This window comes from Gouania willdenowi, chromosome 20, assembly GCF_900634775.1.
Source record: "Gouania willdenowi chromosome 20, fGouWil2.1, whole genome shotgun sequence".
Classification (NCBI taxonomy): Eukaryota; Metazoa; Chordata; class Actinopteri; order Blenniiformes; family Gobiesocidae; genus Gouania; species Gouania willdenowi.
The window spans coordinates 19,082,352-19,107,081 of record NC_041063.1 but is presented as its reverse complement, the minus strand read 5'-3'; the positions used below and the strand labels follow the sequence as shown (position 1 = coordinate 19,107,081).

General features: G+C 38.8%; 1 protein-coding gene across 2 annotated transcripts in view; it reads left to right on the top strand.

The window, feature by feature from the left end:
• The window catches only part of LOC114454294 (cadherin-20-like), a 68,469-nt gene that overhangs the window by 21,165 nt on the left and 22,574 nt on the right, over nt 1-24,730 (top strand). Inside the window, exons 1-2 of one of the 2 annotated variants that reach the window (XM_028434635.1) lie at nt 12,953-13,166; nt 23,314-23,588. In XM_028434635.1, the coding sequence (XP_028290436.1) occupies nt 23,376-23,588 (213 nt within the window). In that variant the 5' untranslated portion in view covers nt 12,953-13,166; nt 23,314-23,375. Of the gene's footprint in view, nt 1-12,952; nt 13,167-23,313; nt 23,589-24,730 lie in introns of those variants that run through there. The other variant, XM_028434636.1, reaches the window with a different exon arrangement.

Below are 24,730 nucleotides of genomic sequence, written 5' to 3'. Positions count from 1 at the left end.
TGCTACTCGTTACGCTAACTGCTGCTCTTTTCGGCAATTTCCACAGAAACAACCTTGGACTTGTTTACTCCTGACTTAGCTTGACTTATTGGCTTAAAAAAGCTCTTTAAATCCAACTGCTTTTTTTTTTTTGTCATTTTCTACCATCTTCCAAGCTGACAGAGAAACAATTTTTGCGGAAAATCACACTTTAGACGTAACTTTTCCCTCTCTTCCTCACTTGGGCTCAGTTTTTACATAACTCACCATCAAGCGCTGCAGAAGCCTGATAACGATCCTGGTCATTTCGATCAGGTGTGTTGGAAGAGGGAAACATCTAAAACATGCTGGACAGGGGCTCTTGAGGACCAGGATTGGGGACCCCTGCTCTAGAACAATCAGGGCTCAAACAATCCAGGTTAACAACCCTGGTCCCAAACTCACTACAAACAGTTAAATCCCTGAAACGATTCAGTGAAAGGACCTGGACTAAAATGATCACAGTTCAAGAACTGGGTCTCAAACTCCTTGGAAACAGTAAGAACTTAGTGACTCAAATTAACCAGTCACTCAGATTAATCTGGATCCTCGATATATGAATCACATTCACCAGCACGGCAATGGTGGGATCAGAGACCTATGTTTCTTTGAGCTAAATCAGTGATTCCCAACCCGGGGTACATGTAACCTTAGAGCAGACATCAGCATTTTGTGACCCAGGGCCCTCGCTTGGAAAAAAAAAACTGTACACAAAAGAACAAATTACAGAAAAATACACAAAAGGGACAACAAAAATACACAAAATGACTCCACAAACACACAGGACGACTACATATAAATAACTGAAAAATGTATTACACACAAAACAACAAAAATACTGTAGAAATAGAACCATGCTGCTTAATTTCCCTGAGAACATTAGAGCAGAGTCTACTCTCTGCTCCCTCCACACTGGCTGAGATATGGGTGAATGAGAACAATGGCGGTAGGGCGGTAGCGTCATGTTTCTACGTCTCGTCTCCAGTGACGAGCTGCTCCAGTGAATACTGAACGACACCGGAGCAGGTTTGTGCTGCTCAGGTGTGACCTGACCGCACTGGTTAGGTAACACAAAGCGATCCTGTCCTACTTTTCCCACACACAGGGAATCTCTTCAGTCTTTTTTGAGCTCCCTAACATCTGAGCATGCAACTTATTGGCCATAGAGACTTATCTGGGACATAATAGACAATTTCTTGGAAAGTGACCGATACACTGGTGCGACTTATAGTCTAGAACAAAGATGGGCAACAGCAGGGCCACAAAAATGTGATTGTGTCTGATCAAAGGGTCACATGACCAACATTTATGTCAGTATTTAGAACAATGACCAATTAGAGCATTAACACAGAAAACAAAGGTTTTGTGTGTTTTGTGATTTTACATGTTTTCAGATTTATTTTTGTGTATTTGTTGCCAGTTTAGGTTATTGGAGTCGTTTTTGTATACTTTTGTTGTTGTAGTTTTGGGTATTTGGAGTCATATTGTGTATTTTGGTTGGCGTTTTGATATTTTGGGTAGTTTTTGTGTTCTTTTAGTGTATCTTTGTTGTCATTTTGGATTTTTGAAGTCAATTTGTATATGTTTGTTTGCATTTCAGGTAATTTTGTGTATTTTTGGTGAAGGTTTTTGTATTTGGCGTAGTTTTGTGTATTTTTCTTGTAGTTTTTGTGTATTTTGGTCGTAGTTTTGTATATTTATAGAACTTTTTGGTATTTTTATTGTAAGGAATGTTTTCACAGTAATGTTGTGCAGCTTTGTCGTCATATTGTATTATTGAAGTCATTTTTGTCTATTTTTGCTGTCATTTTGTTTATTTGTATATCATTGTGTAGTGTTGTTGTCGTAATGTGTGTTTTTGGAGTCATTTTGTGTATTCTTGCTGTTTTCTTCGTGTATTTTATGTCATTTTGTGTATTTTTGGAGTTTCTCAATACTAAACCAAGGGCCATCAGTTGCCAAAGTCTGATCAGGGAAACACAATGACCATTGTTGTTGTTTGGGTTCTGGGTTGTTTGCGTTTTGTGTATTTTTGGCGTACATTTTTGTATTTACGTCTTTGTTGTGTATTTTTCTGTATTTTGGTAGTAGTTTTGTATATTTATAGATAATTTTGTGTATTTTTATGGTTATGTTGAATGTAATTTTGTGTATTTTGTTGTCATATTGTGTTATTGAAGCCATTTTTGTCTATTTTGTGTATTTTTTTTATAATTTTGTGCTATTACTTTGGGGGGTTTCTCAATACTAGCCCAAGGACCGCCAGTTGCCAAAGTCTGGTCAGGAAAACGCAATAATTATTATTGTGGATTGTTGTTTTTTTTGTTTTTTGTTTTTTTTTAACACAAAAAAAAATCCAGGTTTTTCTCATTAATAACTCCTCTTCATGTCCAACGCTGTCAATAACGGCGACGAGGTCTCAGTGGCTCTGATGATTGGATACTCTGTAATTAGCCAGCTTTAGGATAATCTAACGCCAGCTCTGAGAGCAATAAGCAATTACTGCATGTTTATCCTCACAACTCAGACAGAACTAATCTGCACTCAACAGCCAGGCGCAGAAATAATGAAATTAATTTTCAGCATTAAGGCTTATGGTTCTGCCAGAGAAATGTAGAAACCCAATTATCCACAGAGAGACGCAGACCTGCCCGCGTTTCTTCTTTTATTCTCCGCCGCAGCACCAAGGAAACAAACACTGGTTTTAATCTTTGGAAAACGTCCGTGTCAGGGATTTGATCAGTTACTTTATTTTCATGTATCGAGATCATAATGTGCTGCTGAAAGTGTGTGACTTTGTAGAATCAGTCCAAACTTGAGCGAATGCCCCGTGAATATTAAGCAAACCCACATGAACTTTTAATCAGTGCTGACGTGAAATCAATAAACTCGATTTCTATTAATTTATGTCTCTTTAATCTAATTGCTCTGTATCGAGTCGAGAAAAAGCAAACCAAGAATACAACATTTGTTATAGTTTGTTTTTCACAGTGTGGAGAGCAGATTGTTTTTAACGTATACGACTGGAATTTCTTTCATTTTATTCAACTTTTTTTTATTTTTAATACATTTGTATCCAATACAGTATTTTATTGTGAGAATGAAAAGATGAAGCGACTTGAAGATGTTTCCCCTTCTCTGGAAATCTTTAGAACATTTTATTTTTTTTTTCTAATTTAAGAAGCATACCGTTACGACACGATTGCCATATTTTGCGGACCATAAGTCGGACTGGTGCATAGGTCGCTTTCAAGATTTGTTCCTAAAAGTTAGTTCGAGCTGTTTTCTCCTAATAGATTATGTTTCAGTGCATTCTCATGAGTTAGCTACTTATACTCCAAAAAAATATGGTAATTATTGTACCGATAATTGTCAAAAATCCTTGATTTCACATCATTCTTCTTAAAAATTGCGAACAAGATGTTTTTAGTATACGTTTGTGAAAAACATGCCATTTTGTTCACAGTTAAGGCAAACAATGAACTGTAATCTAGTAATGATGATCGCAGGTGTATCAGCTGTTTCATATTCTTCGTAAATATCCTCATTTCTATTGCGTTGAGGTGAGGATAAGGAAAATTTAAATTTGGAATCTTTGGACCGAAAAAATGTGTCGTTATTGGACGGAAATATTCTTCATCTGAGACCAGTCCCACACGTTGAGGTTAGCTTAGCACGTAGCAGCCAGGGGTGTCCCGATCTGATATCGATATCGGTCCGATATCAGCCTGAAAACGAATATCGGATTCAAATTTCCGAATTTTTTTTTTTTTTTCCCAAATTCAATTTTTATTCATTTTTATTCCATTGTAGAATACTGTAGATATTATGTTGAAGGTTAAAATTCATGTAACCAACTGGTTCAAAATAAATGGGTCAGTTTTTCTCATACCTACTGTTGCTGACTATTGTTCTCTGTTTGAGTAAGACTTGTCTAACATTCCACACTACAAAATAAGCAATTATTATTTTATTAAAGAAAAAAAAAGTAATAAAAGTGTGTTTGATTCATGCTGATATCGGATCAATATTGTATGCAAGGCCGCAATGTCGGTATCATATCGTAAATGAAAAAGTTGCATCGGGACATCCCTAGTAGCAGTGGTGGCTAAGCAGAGTCAAAGGAGTAAAGTGTCTTATTGGCTAAATTAAACAATGAAAAAATGTGCCTTTATTGTCTAATGAGTTCCTAAAGTTCCTAGTCTGATGTAAAATGTGAGATTCTCAAAGACACTTGCCTAAAAATGTGGATTTTATGCTTATCTGTCGCCACCAGCAGTGCAACTACTTTAAAACCTCATAGCGGTGAAAAGGTTCGTATCGCTCCTATCGTGTGAAGCATCAGGTGTTAAAAGAAGAATCCCCACAAAGCTTCTTTGAATTGATCAAATGCTGCGTGAGGCACAGATCTGAGTCGAGCCAGGAGACGGAAACGGATTAGTGCAGAAAGAGGAGAAAACACGGACGATGTTTGGACTTTCAAATTAAAACGCTAACCCTTTTCTGCAGGACTTTGCTTTCCACTTCCAGGAATGCATTACACCACTTCTATTGTGTGTCCGTCTTTGACTCGTCTTCTGATTTGTTGCACACAGATAGGTCTCCTCATTCCAATGTTGTTGGATGATTAAAAACCTACAAATCCAGCAGATATCTCTGACTTTAACTAAATAGACCTCAAATAAAAGATTATTAAAGATTAAAAAAACACTATTGTCCCTTCCAAGGAGGAGAATGTGGACCACACGTCCAAATAAAGCTGTTTCATCAAGTCTAAAGCACGGGAAAATATTTTTTCAATGGCCACATTTTCAACATTCATGTCAGCATTAGAATACAAAGCCAACAGAGCATTAACACAGGGAACAGCAGAGGGGTTATTTGGTGTTTTTAATGTAGTATTTGTGCTTTTTGTTGTTGTTTGGCATATTTTTATAGCCATTTTGTGCACTTTTAGAGTCAGTTTATGAGAGTTTGTTGTCGTTTTGAATGCTTTTGAATGCTATTTTGTGTGTTTTGAGTGAGTGTGTGTGTATTTATAGTCATTTTATTTCTTTCAGAACTTTTGTTGTTTTGCGCATCTTTCGGTTTTTTGGATATTTTTAGATTGGAGATATTTTTTGTCATTTTGTGCTTTTTTTGACATAGTTTTGTGTGTTTTTGGAGATATTTTGTGTCATTTTGTTTTTTGGAGGCATGAGTGGATTTTTATAATATCTTACATAATGAAATATTAGTAAAATGTGTTAAAAAGTAGTTTGTGTCGAGTGAAATAGGAACATGAATGTTTCCCTTGAAATTTCTCAGAGGTGGTTGTTTTAAATTTTAACAATTGCTTGATTTAAGAGAAATAAAGTGTTACTGTTGAAGGTTTCCCACCTTTTTAAGGAAATGCAAGTCATCATTCATTCAAATGAAACCATGAAATATTAATATTTCAGTGTAGATTGAACTGGAAGCTCTTTGGATAAAGAAGAGTTGGTGACCCCAGTTGAATTTGTGTTTGTCTGTGTGGCTTTTAAAGACCCAAAGCTCTAAAGTCTGGCCCCTCCAACCTTGAAGTGAAGGGTGAAGGCACAGCTTTAGACCTCCCGGGTCCTTGAACGAGGCCTTTGAAGCTTTTAGTTGCCAGGTAACGAGAGGAAATTGATATTTTACCCTCCGTTGTAAACACCTACAGGGAGAAGGGATTTATTCCTCCTTCCCAAACAACAAAACACCAAATATTTCTTTTTTACAAGCAGCAACAAAAATATATGACATTTGTTACTAGTTTTACACATAACTGTGAGAATGTTGTAAAGTTTGATTTTTTATTCCAATTTTACCAATCAGAGTAACACAGTGTTTTAGAATAATGATGACAATTCTTGCTCTAGTGTCCCCTGGTGGGAAGGACATGCGCATGCATGTTTCTGTAATTGGAGTTTGTCTAGGTTTCATTTATATATATTTTTATGCTGTTTTGTTTTATAAAATTTTTTTCAATACTTTTATATTGTGAAAATGCATCTTTCAGGCTTTTTTCTAACAGTCTGTGCAGCAGCGGTTTCATATTCCTGGTATACAGGTCACTTTCAAGGTTTGTTCAAGAGGTATGCAACGTGCTCTCGTTCCAGGTGTTTTTCCATCTGTTTCGTAGAATTTCACTGCATTGTGTCGAGTTTAAAAAAGTACTGACGTATACTCTGAAAAATAGAGTAATTATTGGACCAATATTTGCCAAAAATCATTCAAATTGCAACAATATATGGTACAGTAAGTAATCCTCCATCAAGGCAGTTTCTGTAGTTTTATTTTATATAATTTTAATGTGTATAATTTTATTTTTAGTTTAGTTTTATTTAATTTTTGGAGTTGTAGCTCTAAGGACGATTGATTTAGTGTATCACCAACGTGTGAGTCTCTTCTTGTCGATCATTTCAGTTAAATCTGAAACTCTGAACCATTCCCACCTCAAAGTCAAAGGTAAAGGCACAGCTTTGGACCTCCCGGGTCCTCAAACAAGATATTTGAAGCTTTTAGTTGCCGGGTGACGAGAGGAAAGTGATGATTTTTACCCTCCGTTTTAAACTCTTTGAGGGAGCGATGATTTCCCATCTGCCTTTGGATTGTTTAATGTATTTAATGAGGCCAACACTGAGTCATGTCACAGCTTTATCTACTGACAGAAATGCCTGAGGAAATGACTGTAATTACTCAAATCAGGCTTCCTTTCTTCCTATTTGAACATGTCTTCCCATTGTTCGGGTTCGTTTAGCTGGAAAACTGGACCCTAATGGAGTCACTGGTTTGCAGAGCGGCGGTTCATGTAGAGGTGGATTTAAGGATGATGTTATTTCAACCCCAGCTGAACTTTTCCTCCTTCCTGTGATCTCAGAATCTACAAACACATGGAAACCAACAGAGGAGACATTTATCTGACCTGCGTTTGTTTCTGGTTGGCTGTGCTCGCCTGCACACGCACGCCGAGCATGTAATGGAGCGCACACACTTTCACTGCACGGTGACTCTGTGGAAAGTGTGTGTGTGTGTGTGTGTGTGTAAGCCTTCTTTACCCTGAGGAAATTCAAAGATACATTAGAACTACAGAGAGGGAAAGTCGTTTGTGTTGCAGAAACCTGCCCGAGACCAGAATGCACTGAGACCAAGACGAGACCAAGACATTTGGGAGTACAGATCAAGTCAGAACCAAGACCGAGACAAGACCAAGAACAAGGCCGAGACAAGACCAAGGCCGAGTCAAGACCAAGACCTAGTCGAGACCGACTGAAGACCGAGACAAGACTAAGACCGAAAACCAAGACCGAGACAAGACCTAGACAAGACCAAGACTGACTCAAGGCCGAGACAAGACTAAGACCAATACAAGACCATGGCCGAGACAAAACCAAGACCGAGACAAGACTGACTGAAGACCGAAAACCAAGACTGCGCCAAGACAAGACCAAGACTGAGACCAGACTTCTTGGATAAATTCTTGTATGTATTAAAAAGCCACTGATTAGAATTAATTTAAATATCTGAAAACCAGGTGTTTATTTGTCAGGTGAATGTATTTCTGACTAGAATTAAGATGATGCTCCTAGTTTTTGCAGGTGTCGACACATAAAGCCACCCAAAAGTTTTCCAAGGAGGAAGAGCCATCAGTGAGCCAATGGGAAAGGTTCCAGATTTTTTTTATGAAAAAAAGACTTTTTTTTCCCCGTTGGGTTGTTAGAACATCAGCAAACAATAGACAACGGTCAGTCATAGTCTTTCCGTTGCACTGTTTAGCCTTTTCCATTATATCATCATTCCCTAATTTTATGAATTTACTGACAAACAAAATGCTCCAAAATCTTGCCAAAACTGCTTAATAGGGATTAATTCAGTTCAATCTTGTAAATATATGTATTTTCCGAAGATTCAGAAACAGAAACAGGATGGTCAGATCTCACTAAATCTGACAAGACGGTGCAGTTTACTGAGATTCTGCTTTCATCAAGTCGGTGCGTTCATCTCTTCCAAACGCTTACTACACATTTATCCACCTGTTTGATGGAGTAATGAATGATAACTCCACAAACATGGAGTGATTGTGTCATATTTTCATCCTCTTTCCATAAACGTGGGACATAACGCCTTCTTTTCTACATGTAATTGATTTTCATCTCAGAATGGTTATTGGCAACAATTACATCCAGAAAAAAAAAAAAATTCTTTGTTCCTCCTGGAGTTGCTACGCTCTTTCGTGTGGGATTAAGCAGCAGCAGCGAGGTCACTGGGACACGGCACAGAGTGGAGGTTATGGGGAATGACAGAGGAAGGAGGGGTATATATCAAGGGGGTGGGGGGGACATGTGTTCCTGGGGGTTGCGGTCCCGCTGCCTCACGTCTCTTCAGCTTCTGTCAGCTCATCAAGGCCACGTCCATGCCTGCTTTCCCCCAGCTCCAATACCACATTAAACCTTTCATCCCCAACGCAATGTCAGCGCTCGTCTCAGCCAAGTTTGGTAAAGAGCTGCACACAGAGTGAGAGTCAATACCCCGCTGAGGTGGAGACGCTCCAGTCATGAGAGGGGACATGTTGAAAAGGTCAGGAGCCTCCACTGCGTCCCACTGTTACAGACCAAGGTGGGAAGTAATGTAGTACAAATACTTCCATACAGTGCGGAAGTAGGTTTATGGTTCTGGCTCTACTTTCACTATTCAACTTTCTACTACTTTGACTCTACAAAAGAAAGAAAAGGTGAATGTGAGAGTCATGGGTAACAACACTTTACTTGAAGTTTTATACATAAGGCTGACATTACGCTGTTATTACTATAACATGACACCTGTATTAGCATAAATAAGGTGTCATGAAGGCTTTCATTAAGTGCCATTCGTTAGCCTAACCCTTACTCTAACCCTACCTAACTTCATTAGATCCCTCCACCTAACCCCAAAAATGCCAACATAGCTCCAAATGTGTCATAATTTAGCAAAAGGTGTCATAATTTAGCGAACGACACATAATGACAGCCTTCATGACACCTTATTCATGCTAATGATGGATAATGCCAGCATAGACTAATGCAAACAAGCTGTGTTGCCAAGTTGGATTTATAAAAAATCTTTACTTGTATTCAATATTTTTTACATTTCTATGAACCTATAAAGGCAGCCAGCCGCTATAAGATGCTACGTTGCCAGGTCGGCTTTATTGTGTCCCAAGTTTTTCTTGTGGATTATTTTGTGTGTTCTATTCACAGAGAAAATAGCTAATTTAGCACACACTGTAAGTCATTTTAAAGTCTAAGTTGCTTTGATAGCATTGTTCGCGCACATGCTAACAGAGCTACTGTCAATGACCTCTAGTTTAAGAATAAATTAATTTGAATGACTTACTCTAGGGATTATCAGCTGACAAACTGATGATGGGATGATTTATTTAAGAAGATAAGTCAGTACTTTAACTTCTACCAAAGTGTATTTGAACACAAGTATCCATCCTTTTACAGAAATAAAGGATTTGTGTAGTCATTTCTACGATTACTGTAGAGCTCCGACAGCCTGTCCTGAACAGAAAAGCAGCGACTTCCCATCCACTTTCTCTTTGTTTTGACCAAAATCGGATTTGAAAAGGCGGGAGTGTGCACCCCAGAGACACAGAGGAGCTCTTTGTACTCCATCTTGTTCTGCTTCATGCCATTTCTAATCTCAGGCTGGGGTAAAGAAAGCCTCTGCTCTTATCTTAGATGACACGGAGGCTTCGCTCTCCCTCCGTCTCTCATCTTGTTCTTCTGAAAACGAAGCCTCTTTCATGCTTCCCCCGGTGGTGGCTGTGATGGCAAAGTGAGACGATGCACGAGTTTGGTTTGTGGTTATCCGTCTGTCACATGACATGTTAGGGGAAAAGTAGCGCATTACCTTCTATGTTTTCATTAAGTTTAACTCCTGTGTGTGTTTTCAATCAGCAATTCACCGTCCACAACTCTGTGGGCTTATTTACTGTCAATAACATGGTCCAATTAGCACATGCAGACGGATTCTTTTAGGTCGCAGCTTCCTTCACGCATTGCTACGCTTTCAGAAGAACCATAAAAAGTTTTGTTTTTATTCCGTTATCGAGAAAATCTAGACTCGAAGCAGCATTAGTGACTCTGCACACAACTGACACATACGACACTTAGTCTGAGTCTGTGCAACCCCCTAAACAAATATACAAAAAAACTAAAAAAACTAAACAAAATGTCAACAATATTACACAAAAATATACCAAAAGACACAATAAATGGCTCCAAAAACACACAAAACTGCTCCAGAAATACACAAAACACAAAATGCCCACAAAAAGACAACAAATGCAAAAAAAATAATCCAAAAACACCCAAAATTACAACAAAAATGTTGACAATGTCAACAAAATAACAGAAATATACACAAACCAACAAGACAATAAATTACACGAATGGGTCCAAAAATACACAAAAGGACCATAAAAATGCACAAGAGGCTCCATAAACACACAAAAAAAAAACACAAAATGGCAACACGATACACAAAATGACTTAAAAAAAAACCAAAATGACTGAATTACGACAAACTGTTTTCACAGGAGGTTGGTTAGCTAAAATACCATTAGCATAGCAAGGTTGCTAATTCGCTAATCTAGAATCAGCCTTCAACAGAAGTATTCTTGCACGTTAACAGTGAATTATTTCTGTGCTTTTTTTGCTTTCGCTGTTTCAAATTTAGGCAACAAAATGTGTAAAAATTAGGTACTTTTTAGGGAACACAATGCTAGTATTTTGACAGAAATTACTGTTGTAGTGGGTTCATGCTATAGCTATGCTAAAGCTAAATATAAGCCATTGTGGTGGGGTTAAAAAAAAAAGTGTAGATAGAAAGATAAAGCTAACAAGCGTAGAATCAGCTTGTACCGTGAAACCTTTGCGTACAGGGGGCTCCAAGTTGACAGAACATGTCACGGTTTTTAAAATCTCACTATAGAGGTGGAGAACTTGATCTGATGCGTGAAAGCACTGTGTCCCCTTAACATCACACAAATCGACAACAAACCAAAGTCCGTCTACATCCAGAACACAACTGTATCCAATCCAATGCCATGGCAGATCTGTGGCTTTGTGACGGCGCCACGAAGGGACTTGTTTTCCAGATGTCAGCGTTGTAACACCCACAGGACTCTCTATGGAAGCCTCAGCTTCAATTTGCTCCGGCTATTACCAAAGACTTCTCCTCCACCATGATGGAAGGTGTCCTTCAAAGGAGCTGAATAGCAGTCTCTCTCTGACAAAGAGGGAGGCCCCTTTTTAACAGCCGTCCAGTCAACCGGTTGCTAACCGATAGGCTGCTGCGCTAACCAGTCAGCGCTTCAAAGGAGACAAAAGCAACGGGGGTGGGGGGCTGGCGGTCGAGGGGCAGCATGAGGAAGAAGAATGAGCTTCCAAATGGGAAAGTAGACATATTGAAAGGACAGAGAAAGAGAGTAAAAACATATTGAACCAATAGAGAAGTGCAACCTTTTGACCATCTGGCTTCATCTTTATTTCAAGAAGCAAACAAAACACAAAATTACTCCGTGGAGGATTGGAGAGCGTCAAAGGGGAGGGGCAGCAGAAAAAAGAGCAAAGTCTCTAAAGTGAAGGGTGGCCAGCACTCACTCAAAGGTCTACATCCTTTAAAGATCGTGTACACAACAAATACTGATCAACTTTGGTTTTACTTTCATCGGGGCTGTCACTTTGTATGCGCTAAAACAAATAACGCTGTTAATCAACCCAATAATACTGATGCACAGTCTGCAGTACAAGACGGGAGACTGCCAAGCTGTTCAGCTTTGTTTTGTGTTAATTTTGACATTTAAAAATACCAAATAGAAAACACAATTTTTTGGGAGGCCTAATGAAGAGCAAGTGTAGCAAACGGACAGACATGTCAAATCGCGTCTGTTTTCACTGTGGTTTTATGCACAAACAGCGAGAATTAACACCTTACACACACGCTACATCTAGATTATGGGTTATCAGGACGCAACAATGTGTCACAGGTACAAAATACACAGGCCTTTCGCTTTTATTTTGGAGGGGTGTAATATCTACTCACACTGTTGACAGTAAAAATTCAGTTTTTACAAACTTTTACAAACCTTTAATCTTGTTTTGTCTTTGTGAATTGTACTTTCTGTTTAGTTCATTTGAAGTTCTCAGAAAAAAAAAATCAGTTTTTCTTTGGTTTCATCATTTTTTTGGTCCTAAAAATTTGACGGAAAGTGTTTACCATCATAATAGCATGACTATTCCTTCCTTTCTGTATCCCTGCTGTGACAGGTTTGTCATTTATTAGTTTTAAGGTTGGGCTGTCACTTGTTATTTAAAGGTTCTGTTGAAAGCACAGTAGTTGAGAATCACTGATCTAGATTGTGGAGAGTCAAGATTTATAATAAAAATGTTTAAATACGTTATGTTGGGGAGATAAAGAGAGCAGGCAATTTGCTCTTGTTTCATAGCATGCAGCACAGTTGAGGAATTGTGGAAAATGCAAAGATTCTGCACTTTCAATTAAAAGAAAACCATCAAAATGAAAAAAAAAACAAAAAACAGTGGCCTCTTCTGACAACATGTCTTTAAATCATCAGCTTTCTGCCCAGTCCAGGACTGTTCTGGTCCAGGAGCGTCTGCCTTAGTGGGTGCGTGCCAAAGCTTTCCCCTTCTCATCCTTTCATGCTTCCCCTCGGCTGATTTTGCAGCCCTGTCTCCTGCTGTCAATCCCTCCCTCTCCTCCACTTTCTCCTCCTCTCCCCTGCGTCCACATGCTTGAGGTCGCTGGATTACCAGGGGGAGGTCTTCCACTGATTGTAGAAAACAGCCGTGATTGGTCCTGCGGTCTGATTGGGACTCCAAAAGGCAACAGCGGGGATGAGAGTGTGCAGACGGCGCTGAGAGGCAGAGGCGAAGACAGATCTGTATTTATACAGAGCGACAGAGGGAGGGAGGGAAATTTACAAAGGAGGGAAAGAGAAAGCCAGAACTCAAGGTGACTTCAGGGGACGTGATGCACTGCGGGCAGCACAACTTGAAACGAGGAAATAGACAGAAGAAGAAGAAGAGACTGGAGTGTTTTTTACAGGAGGAGGAGCAAAGTTTGAAAGTGACAAAATAAAGGTAGGACACTGAATTTATTTTGACATTCGTCTCTATATCTTTTACTCTCATTGGTCATATTTTGAACTGGACTAGAAAAACATTACCATCACACTAACGAGATAAGATTTGGTATTTTCGATGAAATGAAACCATAACATAGTTTAAGATAATATATTTCATCACAGAGTAGCTAAGAACTCCAAAGTGTTTAGTGACGCTAAAAACTTCCTAAATCCCTACAACTAAAAACAAATGAATCAAAAGTAAAATCATCTGCTAACACTCGTAACTTTCACACAGTAAAAGTTGCATAAAAGAAGAGGCATTTACGTAACCTCAGATTTTCCATGATTATGGAATCACAGATTACTACTTTCATGAACAGAAGTAGCTGTCAGAAACAGAATAGACCCTAACCCCACATGTTTGGGGAGAATATTATGCTTTTTACCATATTTTTCCCCATTACACGGGACGTTAAATGTTTAGCAAGAGTTCGGAAGCCTCAAATAAACGGACGCACGAAAAATGTTATGCTACGAAATCTTGCACGACCACTTGATCTCACGTGATCTGCTGAGATTTGTCATGGTTTGACTTCTGAAGCATGGAATTATTAGACAGATTTACAAGAATTAACTTATCGTCAACTCGACTATAACTTGGAAACAACTATAAACTTTATGCATACTTGACTGCTAAACCTAGATTTAAAAGAATTGCAAAAACCAGACTAAGACATGGTGATGACGACAAAAACTTGACAAATTGACAAATACTATACAAAATTTAGAACAAAACTAGATGACAACTTTGACAAAAACTAGATGACTTTGATGACAACATGGTGATGCTAACTGACGACTACTTAACATCAAGTTGACGACAACTTGGTGAAAAATTGGGTAAAAAAAATGCAATTTTTGTCCCATTTTTGTTTCATACCAGAGGCCAGAAAATGTGCGATATAGCACTCCCCATATAAAAAACATTATTGTAATGTGTTGCAATCCTGCGTGGGGCCTTTAAGATGTGGGTGTATCCGCTCTACTGTGTGTATTGGTGAGAGTGAGACTAAACAGTAAGGAATAAACACACTATATCTGTCACAGTGCTTCCAACACTTAAACACTGACCCCAAGCTGCACCAGCTCCATCCTGAGGAGACATCTGTGAGGTCTCCCCTGTGCCTGCAGAGAAGTCAACCATAAATTAAGCCCTAAAAACATTCTGACATGTTTTAAACACATTCTAGAGTAACGTCCTGACCCACAGTGGCTACAGAAGCTAAAGGCTAATTAGATTCTGCCCCCGGGCCAAAAACAGGCCTTATAGTATAAAAATCAGCAATTTTCAGTCCTTGCCAAGTCAGTTATTTCGATACACAGCTTGAATATGCACTACTACAGTACAACCCATTATAATGTGGCAATAATGTGTTTACTTTATTTCCAAACAGGAAAAATCCTATTCACAATCTTAGCAAAATACTAATAGCAAGAGCCAAAAATGAAAAGTTTAACTTAATCTTTCCAGATTTCTATTTAATTTTCACTCAAAGACTCTGATGTTCCTCCGGTTGGAAATAATCCAGATGAAACATCCACATCAAACATTGACCACTGGTTGTGCATTAATCTGGGATACGATGCCCTGCTGGTTAATTTGTAGCTGCCATCACAAACTCTTCCAGATGACGCTCATGCACCGGTGGCTGGGATCAATGCCAGTTTGTGTGATTTCATTTCTCCATGAGTGACAAAGCTCCCTTTTATGGCCTCCAACCAGGGATGAATGGAGTGGATGTGAATGGCAGAAGAAAAGGAGGGAGGAAAGAAAATCACTTTAAACAGTTTGGACATTAGAGAAGGAAAGTGGAGAGGACTTTAACTCTTTACTACATGACTCAACTTTTTATATGATTAGTTCAGAAGGCTGAAGATCCAAAGTGGTTGGAGAGAAGTTCATACTGGGAATGAGAAGGGTATCCATTAGTACCCAAAGTTCCTGTTAAGAGTAAATTTACTAACTTCCTTTGCATAATATGCAAGGCTGGTAGCTACTGTATATTGGATAACAACTTTTTAGTGAACCTACATTTAAAGTTTGGTTTTTAATTTGTTTGTATACAAGTTAAAGGTAATGCATTAATACAAACATACTATGCAATCTAAAAACATGTTTTCCATGTGTTGCTTAAAACCCCTCCTTGGTGCAATAACTCGCAAATAAACAGACTTTATGACAGTATTTAAAGAGCCTTTGACGTTCCATTTTACATTTTTACCAATTCCAATACAAAGTTTACCCATTTACATTTATTCCGGGCTATTAAACTTGCCAAAATCATGCCAACTTACTGTATGTTCATAATTTGTTATTTCTATCCTATAAGTTAATGTCAGCATTAAATCATGGGAATTAACTACTGCAAGATTTTCCATCACATTGGAAATGTCTGCCCATTAGCTACACTTACTCAACATTTAGCCCCTTGTTTTAGATAGAAATGCCTGATATTGTCCCAAAACATGTGAGGGTTTACTCCCTGTCATAAATATTTTATCCATTTCAGCAGGTGAATTCCAGCATTCCGTGAAACACCATGAGAGTTTGCTCCAGATGTTCTACAGATTAAACCACCTGTTTATGGGGGGATAGTGATTTTGTCTAAAAACAGAATGTGAGGGTATTTTCCATCTCATATTGCAGTTTCCACCTGATTTTGTTTAAAAAGATTTTAAATAAATACTTTTTTACAATGCCATTTCCATTTTACCTCCTGAATTCTATGATTTCCAACTGCTTTCCATGTTTATAGGTAACCAAAATATATTTAGTAAACCATGCACTGAATCGTCATCTTCTAAGGGAAGTAGTTCTCCATAGACTCACAATCAGCCGCTAACACACAAAGACTGAGTTTAATAGTAGAATAACTTCATCTTTTACCCGTAATCTGCTCGCTCTGCTCCTCCGTTCCAGAAGACAGGTTTTATACTCATCTTCTATAACTTTTAAACAAACACATCTCAAGTGACTTCTGTATCGAAACTGTAGACGTTTGCCATCAAAGCAACAACGAGGTTGGTCGGTATATTTGAAGTTATGAACTGTTTTATTCAGTCACAATATGGCTACTTTGGCGCTCTAAAGCTAATTGGTTTTATTCGTCTGGAGCTTTCAGGCACTCTGAGGCAGGGAAGAGTAATTAAAAGCACCTTACGGGTAAAGAGCCACCGGTTGTCGTGGCGCAGCATTTTCTGGCTCCTTTCAATTAAAAAAAGAGGCAGGTTCAAAGCCGGCCCCCATGCTAGCATCTTTGTCCTGAGGGGGGGTGGAGGAATGAGGACGAATGGAGGGTGGAAGCCTCAAACACAAACACGCACACACACCAACACACTGTCTGATCTTGTGAGAGTTTGTCCAGAAAGCACATCTCCTTTCATTTCGCTCTGCGTTTGAAGGCTGTTCACTTCCCTTGAGCAAGGCCAGAAAACTTGGTTCCCAGTGTCCAAACAGAACCTTCAACCAACAACAGAAAAAGGCCCCCTTATTAAAAAGTTAGAGCCTCAGTTTGATTCTCAATCTATTTATGTGTAAAGAAGTAAATAACTTATCCGCGGAGTGCGGCCGCTCGCACTTGGCATGGGAATTAAACATATCACTGCTGCCGCCACCGTCGCCGCTCGGATTATTGTGGCCAGCTTATTCAGAGTTGCCTTCTCAAAAAGTGCATCCATGCAGGGTGGCTGATACTCTGCCTCTAGCTCTGCCGCCGCCGCCTCTCCACCGTGCACAATCAATTGTGGTTAACAAATTGGCCGTGACGTTTGGCCTTGCCGGAATGGGAGGAATGGGTCCGCCCACAAGAGTCTTTTCCACAGTCTGGGAGGACCTTTTATAGCCACCAACAGACATGGCCGGTGTGAAATCAACACTCAATAATGCTGCGTATCACTTAAAGTAGGACGAGCCGTGCTAATGTGCCACACACTGAGGTTTTCTAGGGTAACAGCAGTCAGAGACGAGCTGGACTGTTCTGGATATCTACATCTTTCAAAACAGCAGTTCTCAACTGGTGTTGCTAAACTATTAACTAAATACTCAAACTCAAGTGTATTCAACAAATATATGGTGAAGTTTCAGGTGGAAATGATGATGGGTTAACTGTCAATGTGATGCAAAGATAGAAAGTTCTGCTTAGCAAAACAAACGGCAGTTTAATTCCTTAGACTCGGCCATGTTTAAACAATAAAAACATTTTGAAAACAAACAACACTACAAAAATTTAATGCAATCCATGTTATGCCCACCAGGAAGCGTGAACAGGTAATACACAAACTTTTAAAACACAATATAGGTAATACACAAACCTTTAATACATAAACGACAACAATTTTCCTTTTGTTGTTCTGTTTTACATATCATCTTAACATTTAAGTCAGACAGATATCAGAGGTTTGCAAAGATAATGTGAAAAAACTTGACAGAAAAGCATCTTGGTGAAAATGTATAGATAACTTGACTACAACCTAGTGACAACTTGACAAAGGTTTTACAAACACTTTACAAGAACTTGACAAAAGTTTGACAAAAACTTCTTGACAACTCGACAACCTGTCAACAACCTGATGAGAGCTTGCCATGGAAAATTTAAAACAATTTCATGAAAACTTGACATTTCTACAAAGACTTTACCATGATTAGGTGAAACGTCGATTTAACAAAAACTCTTAATGCTTGTTTGTTAGCCTATGGAGTGTACCTAAAAGATAGGAAAAGGAACCAAATATAGTTGTTGGTCTTTAATAAAAAAGTTTTATGTGTTGGTAGGTTGAGTTACACCACTAACTACGACACTAGCTACTCAGTCATACAGAGAATGGGAGGAAAATTGTTCTCTCGCTCAGTAAAAACTAGTCATTTTGCTCTTCATGGAGTAGCAGGTGGACTCGCTGTGAAGTGATTTATCAATATTGATGATCGTTTTCTCTCACCAGATGCTCCCTTCTCACAATCACAGCCTTTCCTTACAGACGTTTTATTGCGTTTCCAAAACAAAACACTCGAGAAATTCTCAGCGGTGCCCACAATAAGATGTTTTTTATATCTGTCCATATTCTGAGGAATTCTTCAGCCTTGTGGGAAAGTCCCTCTTGGCATTTAAGTCGGGCAAAGCTTTTTCATATGATTGCTCCTCCTGTTGTCTTGTGTGTGCCAAATGCCAGCTACCGTTTCCTCAACCTCCTGAGAACCCGCTTTTTATGTCTGTCCTCTACCAGCATCTATAAATTTTCACTTTGTTGAGCTATTGTAATATTTCCTGCTGGGATTTGTAGAGGAGACAATGTTCTTTCCAACTACTTATGTGTTGGGATTTGATGATGGGAACAAGTTCATTTAACTATGATAGTAAGCAAACAATCCATGTCAGTGAAAGAGAAACAGTAAGCTAATCTTAATAAAATATATGTTTTAACAGGTAGTAATCTTACAGATTTTTTTGAAAAAAATTTGAAATAAACGTGAGTTATTGTATCCTGGTGTCAGAGTGAGCATTTATTATAATGTCAATTATAAAGGACAAGAAAAGGATTATATTGGGCTAGCTAATCTTGGTTAATCTAAGCTAAGCGGTAGTGGTGAAAACTGGTAGGTTTCTTAAACAATGCTTAATGATAAATGTTTTAAAATGTGAACCTATTAGATGTGAACTTGCGTAAGGAGAAGTAAAACTTTTTATGAATATGAACTTTAATTATTGTGTTGTGTGCGGAAGTGAGCTAACTGAAAACTACCTATTTTGTTTTCACTACGACTGGAGGCAGTATTTCAAATCAATGAGAATGTAAAGAACTGGAATAGTCCAAGAATGGTGGAAAAACTATGACCTCCTTCATTGTGTTTTTTTTTAACAACTTAGATTAATCTGTTTTGTCTTATTTTGTGAGTTGTTGTTTTAGCTCAGAAGAAGCTAAATTGGAAGTCATTTTCTTCTTGGTTCTCAGGAGGTTAAACAAGTGAAATGCCAGAAGATTAGCAGCAGTGGGATGTGTGAGATTTTTTTGCCGGCACAATTGCATGGCATGTCACCTCATTAGGGGCAACAAATCGGGGGCAAACTGCTCGGTGCGAGCCGTGACCCCGTAGCGGAGGCGGAGCTGCGAGCAGGGAGCTAATTTGACTTCATAATGGGCACCAGGCGGCTTGAATGAAGAATAAAGAGCAGAGCAGAAAGGTCAAGTGTCAGCCTTCCTGTCAAGCAGCCCTCGTGGGGTCGGGCTTCACACACACACACACACACACACGGTTACGCCTCCCGCTGACAATGAAGCCACGCCTCCTGCGCCTTCCTGGCCTTTTGTGCCTCTTGCACAATGATTAACTGACTGAGTCTACGGCCACACAATACACTCTCTTACAAAGCATAATGGAGTCCACCAGCGAGTCAAACACTCGCTCTTTCTTCAGCTGTTTTTCTCTTTTTCAGCCTCTTTTTGGGCATTTAGTCTAACAATAAATCCATCTTTCCCCCTTCCCACCCACAGAGGTCATTAATGTAGACAGATGCTGCTGCCTACAAACAGGAGGCAGGTTGAGAAAAGCAACAAAGAGGCACATACCCATACATATGAGTCCACGTTCCAAGGTTTTCTAAAGGAAAAACATGTCCTACATAGACGTACATTTGAGACGAATGATACATTAAAACGACACGTTACACAAAACAGTAGGCTAATTTTTCACCATAGTTAGGAGCCAAAAGTACTATCCAACAAGTGATTTTGATCAATACAACCCAAATTTAAAGTAGACATATCATGCTTTTAAATCCTTCCTTTTTACATATAAATCATACAGTTGTGGTCTATATAAAGCGGATTGCAATGCTTGGGTCTGAATTCCTCATTATTATAGCGCCACAGGCCCCTTTTCTACCCCTTTTCTGATGTGCTTCTGAGAGCAACTCGTTTTGGTGCCACCTCTTTAAATGCAAATGAGACACTCCATACCCCGCCCCCTCTCCAGGTTGCAGCGTTAACACTCGGTTCAACTCCACCCTGTTCGGCCATTTTTGTAGTTTGATAGAAGAGATATGATTATGTAGCGGCGCAGAAACTTTTTATTCACACGTTATTTACAAAATGTCAACAACAGAAGACTTGTCCATCCAGCCTTACATGTTCGAGCCAGAGTCGGACCCGGCGGAGCGAGATGAAAATGTTGATGAACCTGCAGAACAACGTCATCATATGGATGTTAACAAGTGAGCTAACACAAGCGCCGAGCTAACGCTAGCGCCAAGCTAACGTCACGAAATGCATTTTAATACAGTCTTTTCGGAGACAAAAACGGCAAAATGAAATGACTAATGAAAACTTTAGACTTAAATTAAATCACGTAGGCCATAAAACGAGCACACAGCGCTAACACATGAAGACGGTGCAACTGCTAATGCTAACAAAACAATGACAGAGATGTCTTATCATCACACTTTTTAGCGTTATTTACAGCTTACCAAAGTGCTCTGTTCGTCGTCTCCAAAGATAGAAGGAATTGAACCCTCAATCAGACAAAGTCTTTCAGCAAATCCTTCTTTGTACTGGTGGAGGTTGCTGAAGCAGTCATCCTTGAAGTGCTTCGTGCACACAAAAATGACCTTACTGACCAGTGATCAGTTACTAACGTCTTGGGAGAGCAAAGGTGTGCATGTAGCTGTAGGGTGTGGCAGGCGGCGGGGGGTGGGGAGTTTTAATGACAGTAACATAACCAAAAGGGGCCTTTAGGGGGAGCACTAAGCTTCATGTTACTTAGCAAGTTCTGCTTTAAAAATCTAAAAAGTTGACTTGATATAGAACCTTTAAAGGGATCCTCAACCCAATTACATTTATGTAAGTTTTACGACGGGAGTATGAATGAAAGGCGATAGAGGACTGGATATGCAAGAAAAAAATAATAATAATTAAATTGAGTAAAATAAAAATAAAAAATAACCTTTTCAAAAAATAAAATAAATTGTTGCGTTTATGCAAGATATAGACCTACATAATGTTGTAAGCATCCAAACGTACAACCTCACATAGCATTCCTAGGTAATTTAAATATGTTGAATAAAACAATGTTGCTAAAAATGTCTCCGATACCTTTTATTGAACGACATAGTGCTCTGTTTTCAGTCTTAGTCAGTTTCCGTTAACACTCGGATGAGTGGGTCCCTTTAAATGTTGTCGCCGCAAGGAATTGTGGGCAGCATTATCTAGTCTCCTTTGGTAAAGGATACATCAGTGTTTCCTATGTTAAAGGAGGTTATAAAGAAAGCATTGAGCCTCCTTTCCTTAGCTTTTAGAGAATTGGAACCCTCCTTATCATGGCCGTAACTTAAACACTTCCGAGGGTTAAGGAAATGTGGATAGGAAAGGAGATAGGAGGGACTATTCGAATACATCCTGAGGCTCAACCAAGTTTCATGCCTAGAGATTGAGAGCTCCCCCTACTGTGACGGAGTTTACCTGCATAAAAAACTTTGAGTCTGTCTCGCTCGTGTCTACTGCACGACTGGATAAGGGATGCAAGAAAGAGAAACTCTTCTTAAGACAATGTCCCACTTTGCTATTTTTCGAATGTTTAGATGCTCATAAACAGGGGCTTTCTGTGTAATTTTCTCTCCTTAGTACGCCTGTTAATGTAGCGCCTAGCAAACAGTTTTTCAAAACAAGATACAGATGAAAATAGGCAGCAGAGTTATTGATCAACTGAAAATCGATAGCCTGTCCTCCCTGGTGTTAGCATCTCTTTGATGTTGGTATCAAAAGGATCAGCGTGCAGGGAATAAAAATAAACACACCGGTGTCTTTAGCACTCAAAACAATAACAAGGGATTACTCTACAAACTCTGAACATCACACAGCTGTCTGGTTTCATCACTGATGGGGGAAAAAAAGGTTTTTGATATTTTAATAACTATACCTGCAATGTATTTCTATAGCTGAGTAGGTGGCAAATACTATTTCATTTTCCCCAATTTGTTGTCATTACAGGCTATTAATACTATCAATGCTTAACAGAGTTAATGGAGTTTACCTATTGTCATTCATTTTATATTATGTTTCAAAAGGGAATTTCAGGCTAAATTCAGGTAAGATTATGTAGCTCACTTCATCATCAGTTTGCTACACTTGCTACACATTTAGCCACTCTCATGTACAGCATTTGTACGTGTCATACAATTATTTTTTATTTAAGGAGGTGAAGTCTGGCCTTTCACAAGACTTTGAGTAAGATTAGACATTCATCGTGTCTTTGCCCTTTCCCGCCTGATTTTGTTAAGAAAAACAAATGAATATATAAATAAAATATTCCCATTTCCATTTAAGACATTAAATTCCATGAATTTTTTTTTCCAATTTTGGAAATAATGGAAAATTGGAGGCTCAATGTCAAGTTAGCACAGGTTTTTGCAAGTGCTGTCAAAATTAACATGTTTAGTAGATTATTTTAAAAATGTCTAATTTGTGAAAAAAAAAAAAAAAATGTATGCAGTTTTTTTTAATTCTGGTGTTGACATTTAAAACTTTTCTTTAGATATTTATTCTCAAAGTGGTGAGCTGCCATAAGTAAATTAAATCTATTACAAGCTTCAGTCTTAAGGAGAAAAATGCGATTAATTAAGTAATTTTTTTTTTGATCAATTGACGGAATCAGGCCCTTGGTGTCATATGAATGAATTGCTTCCTATTTTTTATTCAACTGAAACTGCTTCCTACTTTGTCTTACTTTTCAATTCAAAGTCGGCCACTTATGGAAATCACAATCTAGGAACTAAAGCAATAAATGTGATTTAAAAGATTTCTTCTTTCCTTGAATATGAATTTTAAAAACAGAAGCTGAGCCGAGAAGTTCTCAGAAACATTTTTACACAATTTTCCTCCATCGTTTCCAGAAAGTCGTGAACGCTGGTGTGCAAAGGTCCTGATTGGCTGATTGAAGCGTACAGGGTGTCCCTATCTTCTCCTCACTTATTATTCCAAGTGAGCTGTTCAGCAGCACGGGGCGAACCCTGCCGTAATGAGGTTCACGCTGCTCTTAAAACGCCGCTGTAGAGAAATAACGAGATCACAGGGTGTTAAGAAAGAGATCAATCCTCTTCTCTCTCCTCTTACAGGACATTCTGCTGGAAACATTGGAAATACCTACTCCACTGGGGAAAGACTCTTCTGCTTTGCAATGGGACGTCATCTTCCAACAGGACCTCGAACCGCTCTGTACGCCCTAATCGGAGCTCTGAGCGTTCTCCCTCTCGGCCTTCTGACCAAAGCGGCCGAGGACGAGGACGCCGGGAGGCCAACACGTCTGCAGAGGGTGAAGCGAGGCTGGGTGTGGAATCAGTTCTTTGTCCTGGAGGAGTACACTGGACTGGAGCCGCTTTACATTGGAAAGGTCAGGGTTTACCACAAGAATGCACAAGAGGGTTGCTAAGTTTTAGGATTTTTATTCGTTCTTGGCCGTCTTCCAACATACAATGCAATAAGCCTTTTCACACTCTCAGAAATCTTGCTCTCGTTCAGTTTTTGCTCATGAGGTCAAAGGTCAAGAGGTACAGTACGCAGCAAGTTTTCCAGAGGTTTAGATTATTTTTCCCGTTGGAGCGTTGATTCCTTGAAAGATTTGTGGAAACGTGGTATCGGTCTCCAAGGCAGAAATACTAATTAAACACTAAAGATCCCTGGGAGTCAAATTACAAACGCTGTTAGGTTGGAAATATCAACAGACCGACCAAGCTTGTTGAAGTTTATATTCCAGAAAATAATGACTGATGTGCAGACATGGAGCAGGTGAGGAGGAGCAGGTGTGTGTAGAAACTCACAGGAATGCATTATCAGGGAGAATATGAGCAGAACCACATCCAGCACTCAGGCATGCTCTGATTGGCTGAGTGGTTTATTGATTGGAACTTTCTTCAGTCTATAGCATATACCTAGCATAGACAAAACACTACAGACATGTGACCTATAGCGACTATCTTAGTTTCTTGATTTGTTAGAAAATTGAGGAAATTCTTGTGCAATTTATATTTACATTCTGATAATCCTCAGCATTACTGGGTGCTGTTTAGCAGCATGAAGCCTCACTTTGAAAATACAGATAATTCACAAAAAAACACAGATTCTTAACTTAATCAATCAACTTAGCTCCTTAATGTCCGATTTATAGAGAAATGTCAGTACTAGGGAGTTAAGGGAATTATTTATTGGAATTAACGGGAACTTGGGAGTAACTTTAAACAGATGAATCATATTAAACTAAATTAGAACCCTCTCAAAACAATACAATAAAAAAAACAAAAATTTCAACTAAGGTTACAAAATTCAGTGAACTTTCAAAGTTAGTAACTTTCCATGCAAATTACTGGGAAAAAGTGAATTGGAGATTGTCCCTTAACAGGAATGTTAAATACTGTAGTTGAGAAAATATCTAAAAATATCAAGAACATTTATTTATATATATATATATATATAACTATTAGGGATTTAACGATTAATCATAAGGCAGTTAAAAATCGATTCATAGGTATCACGGTT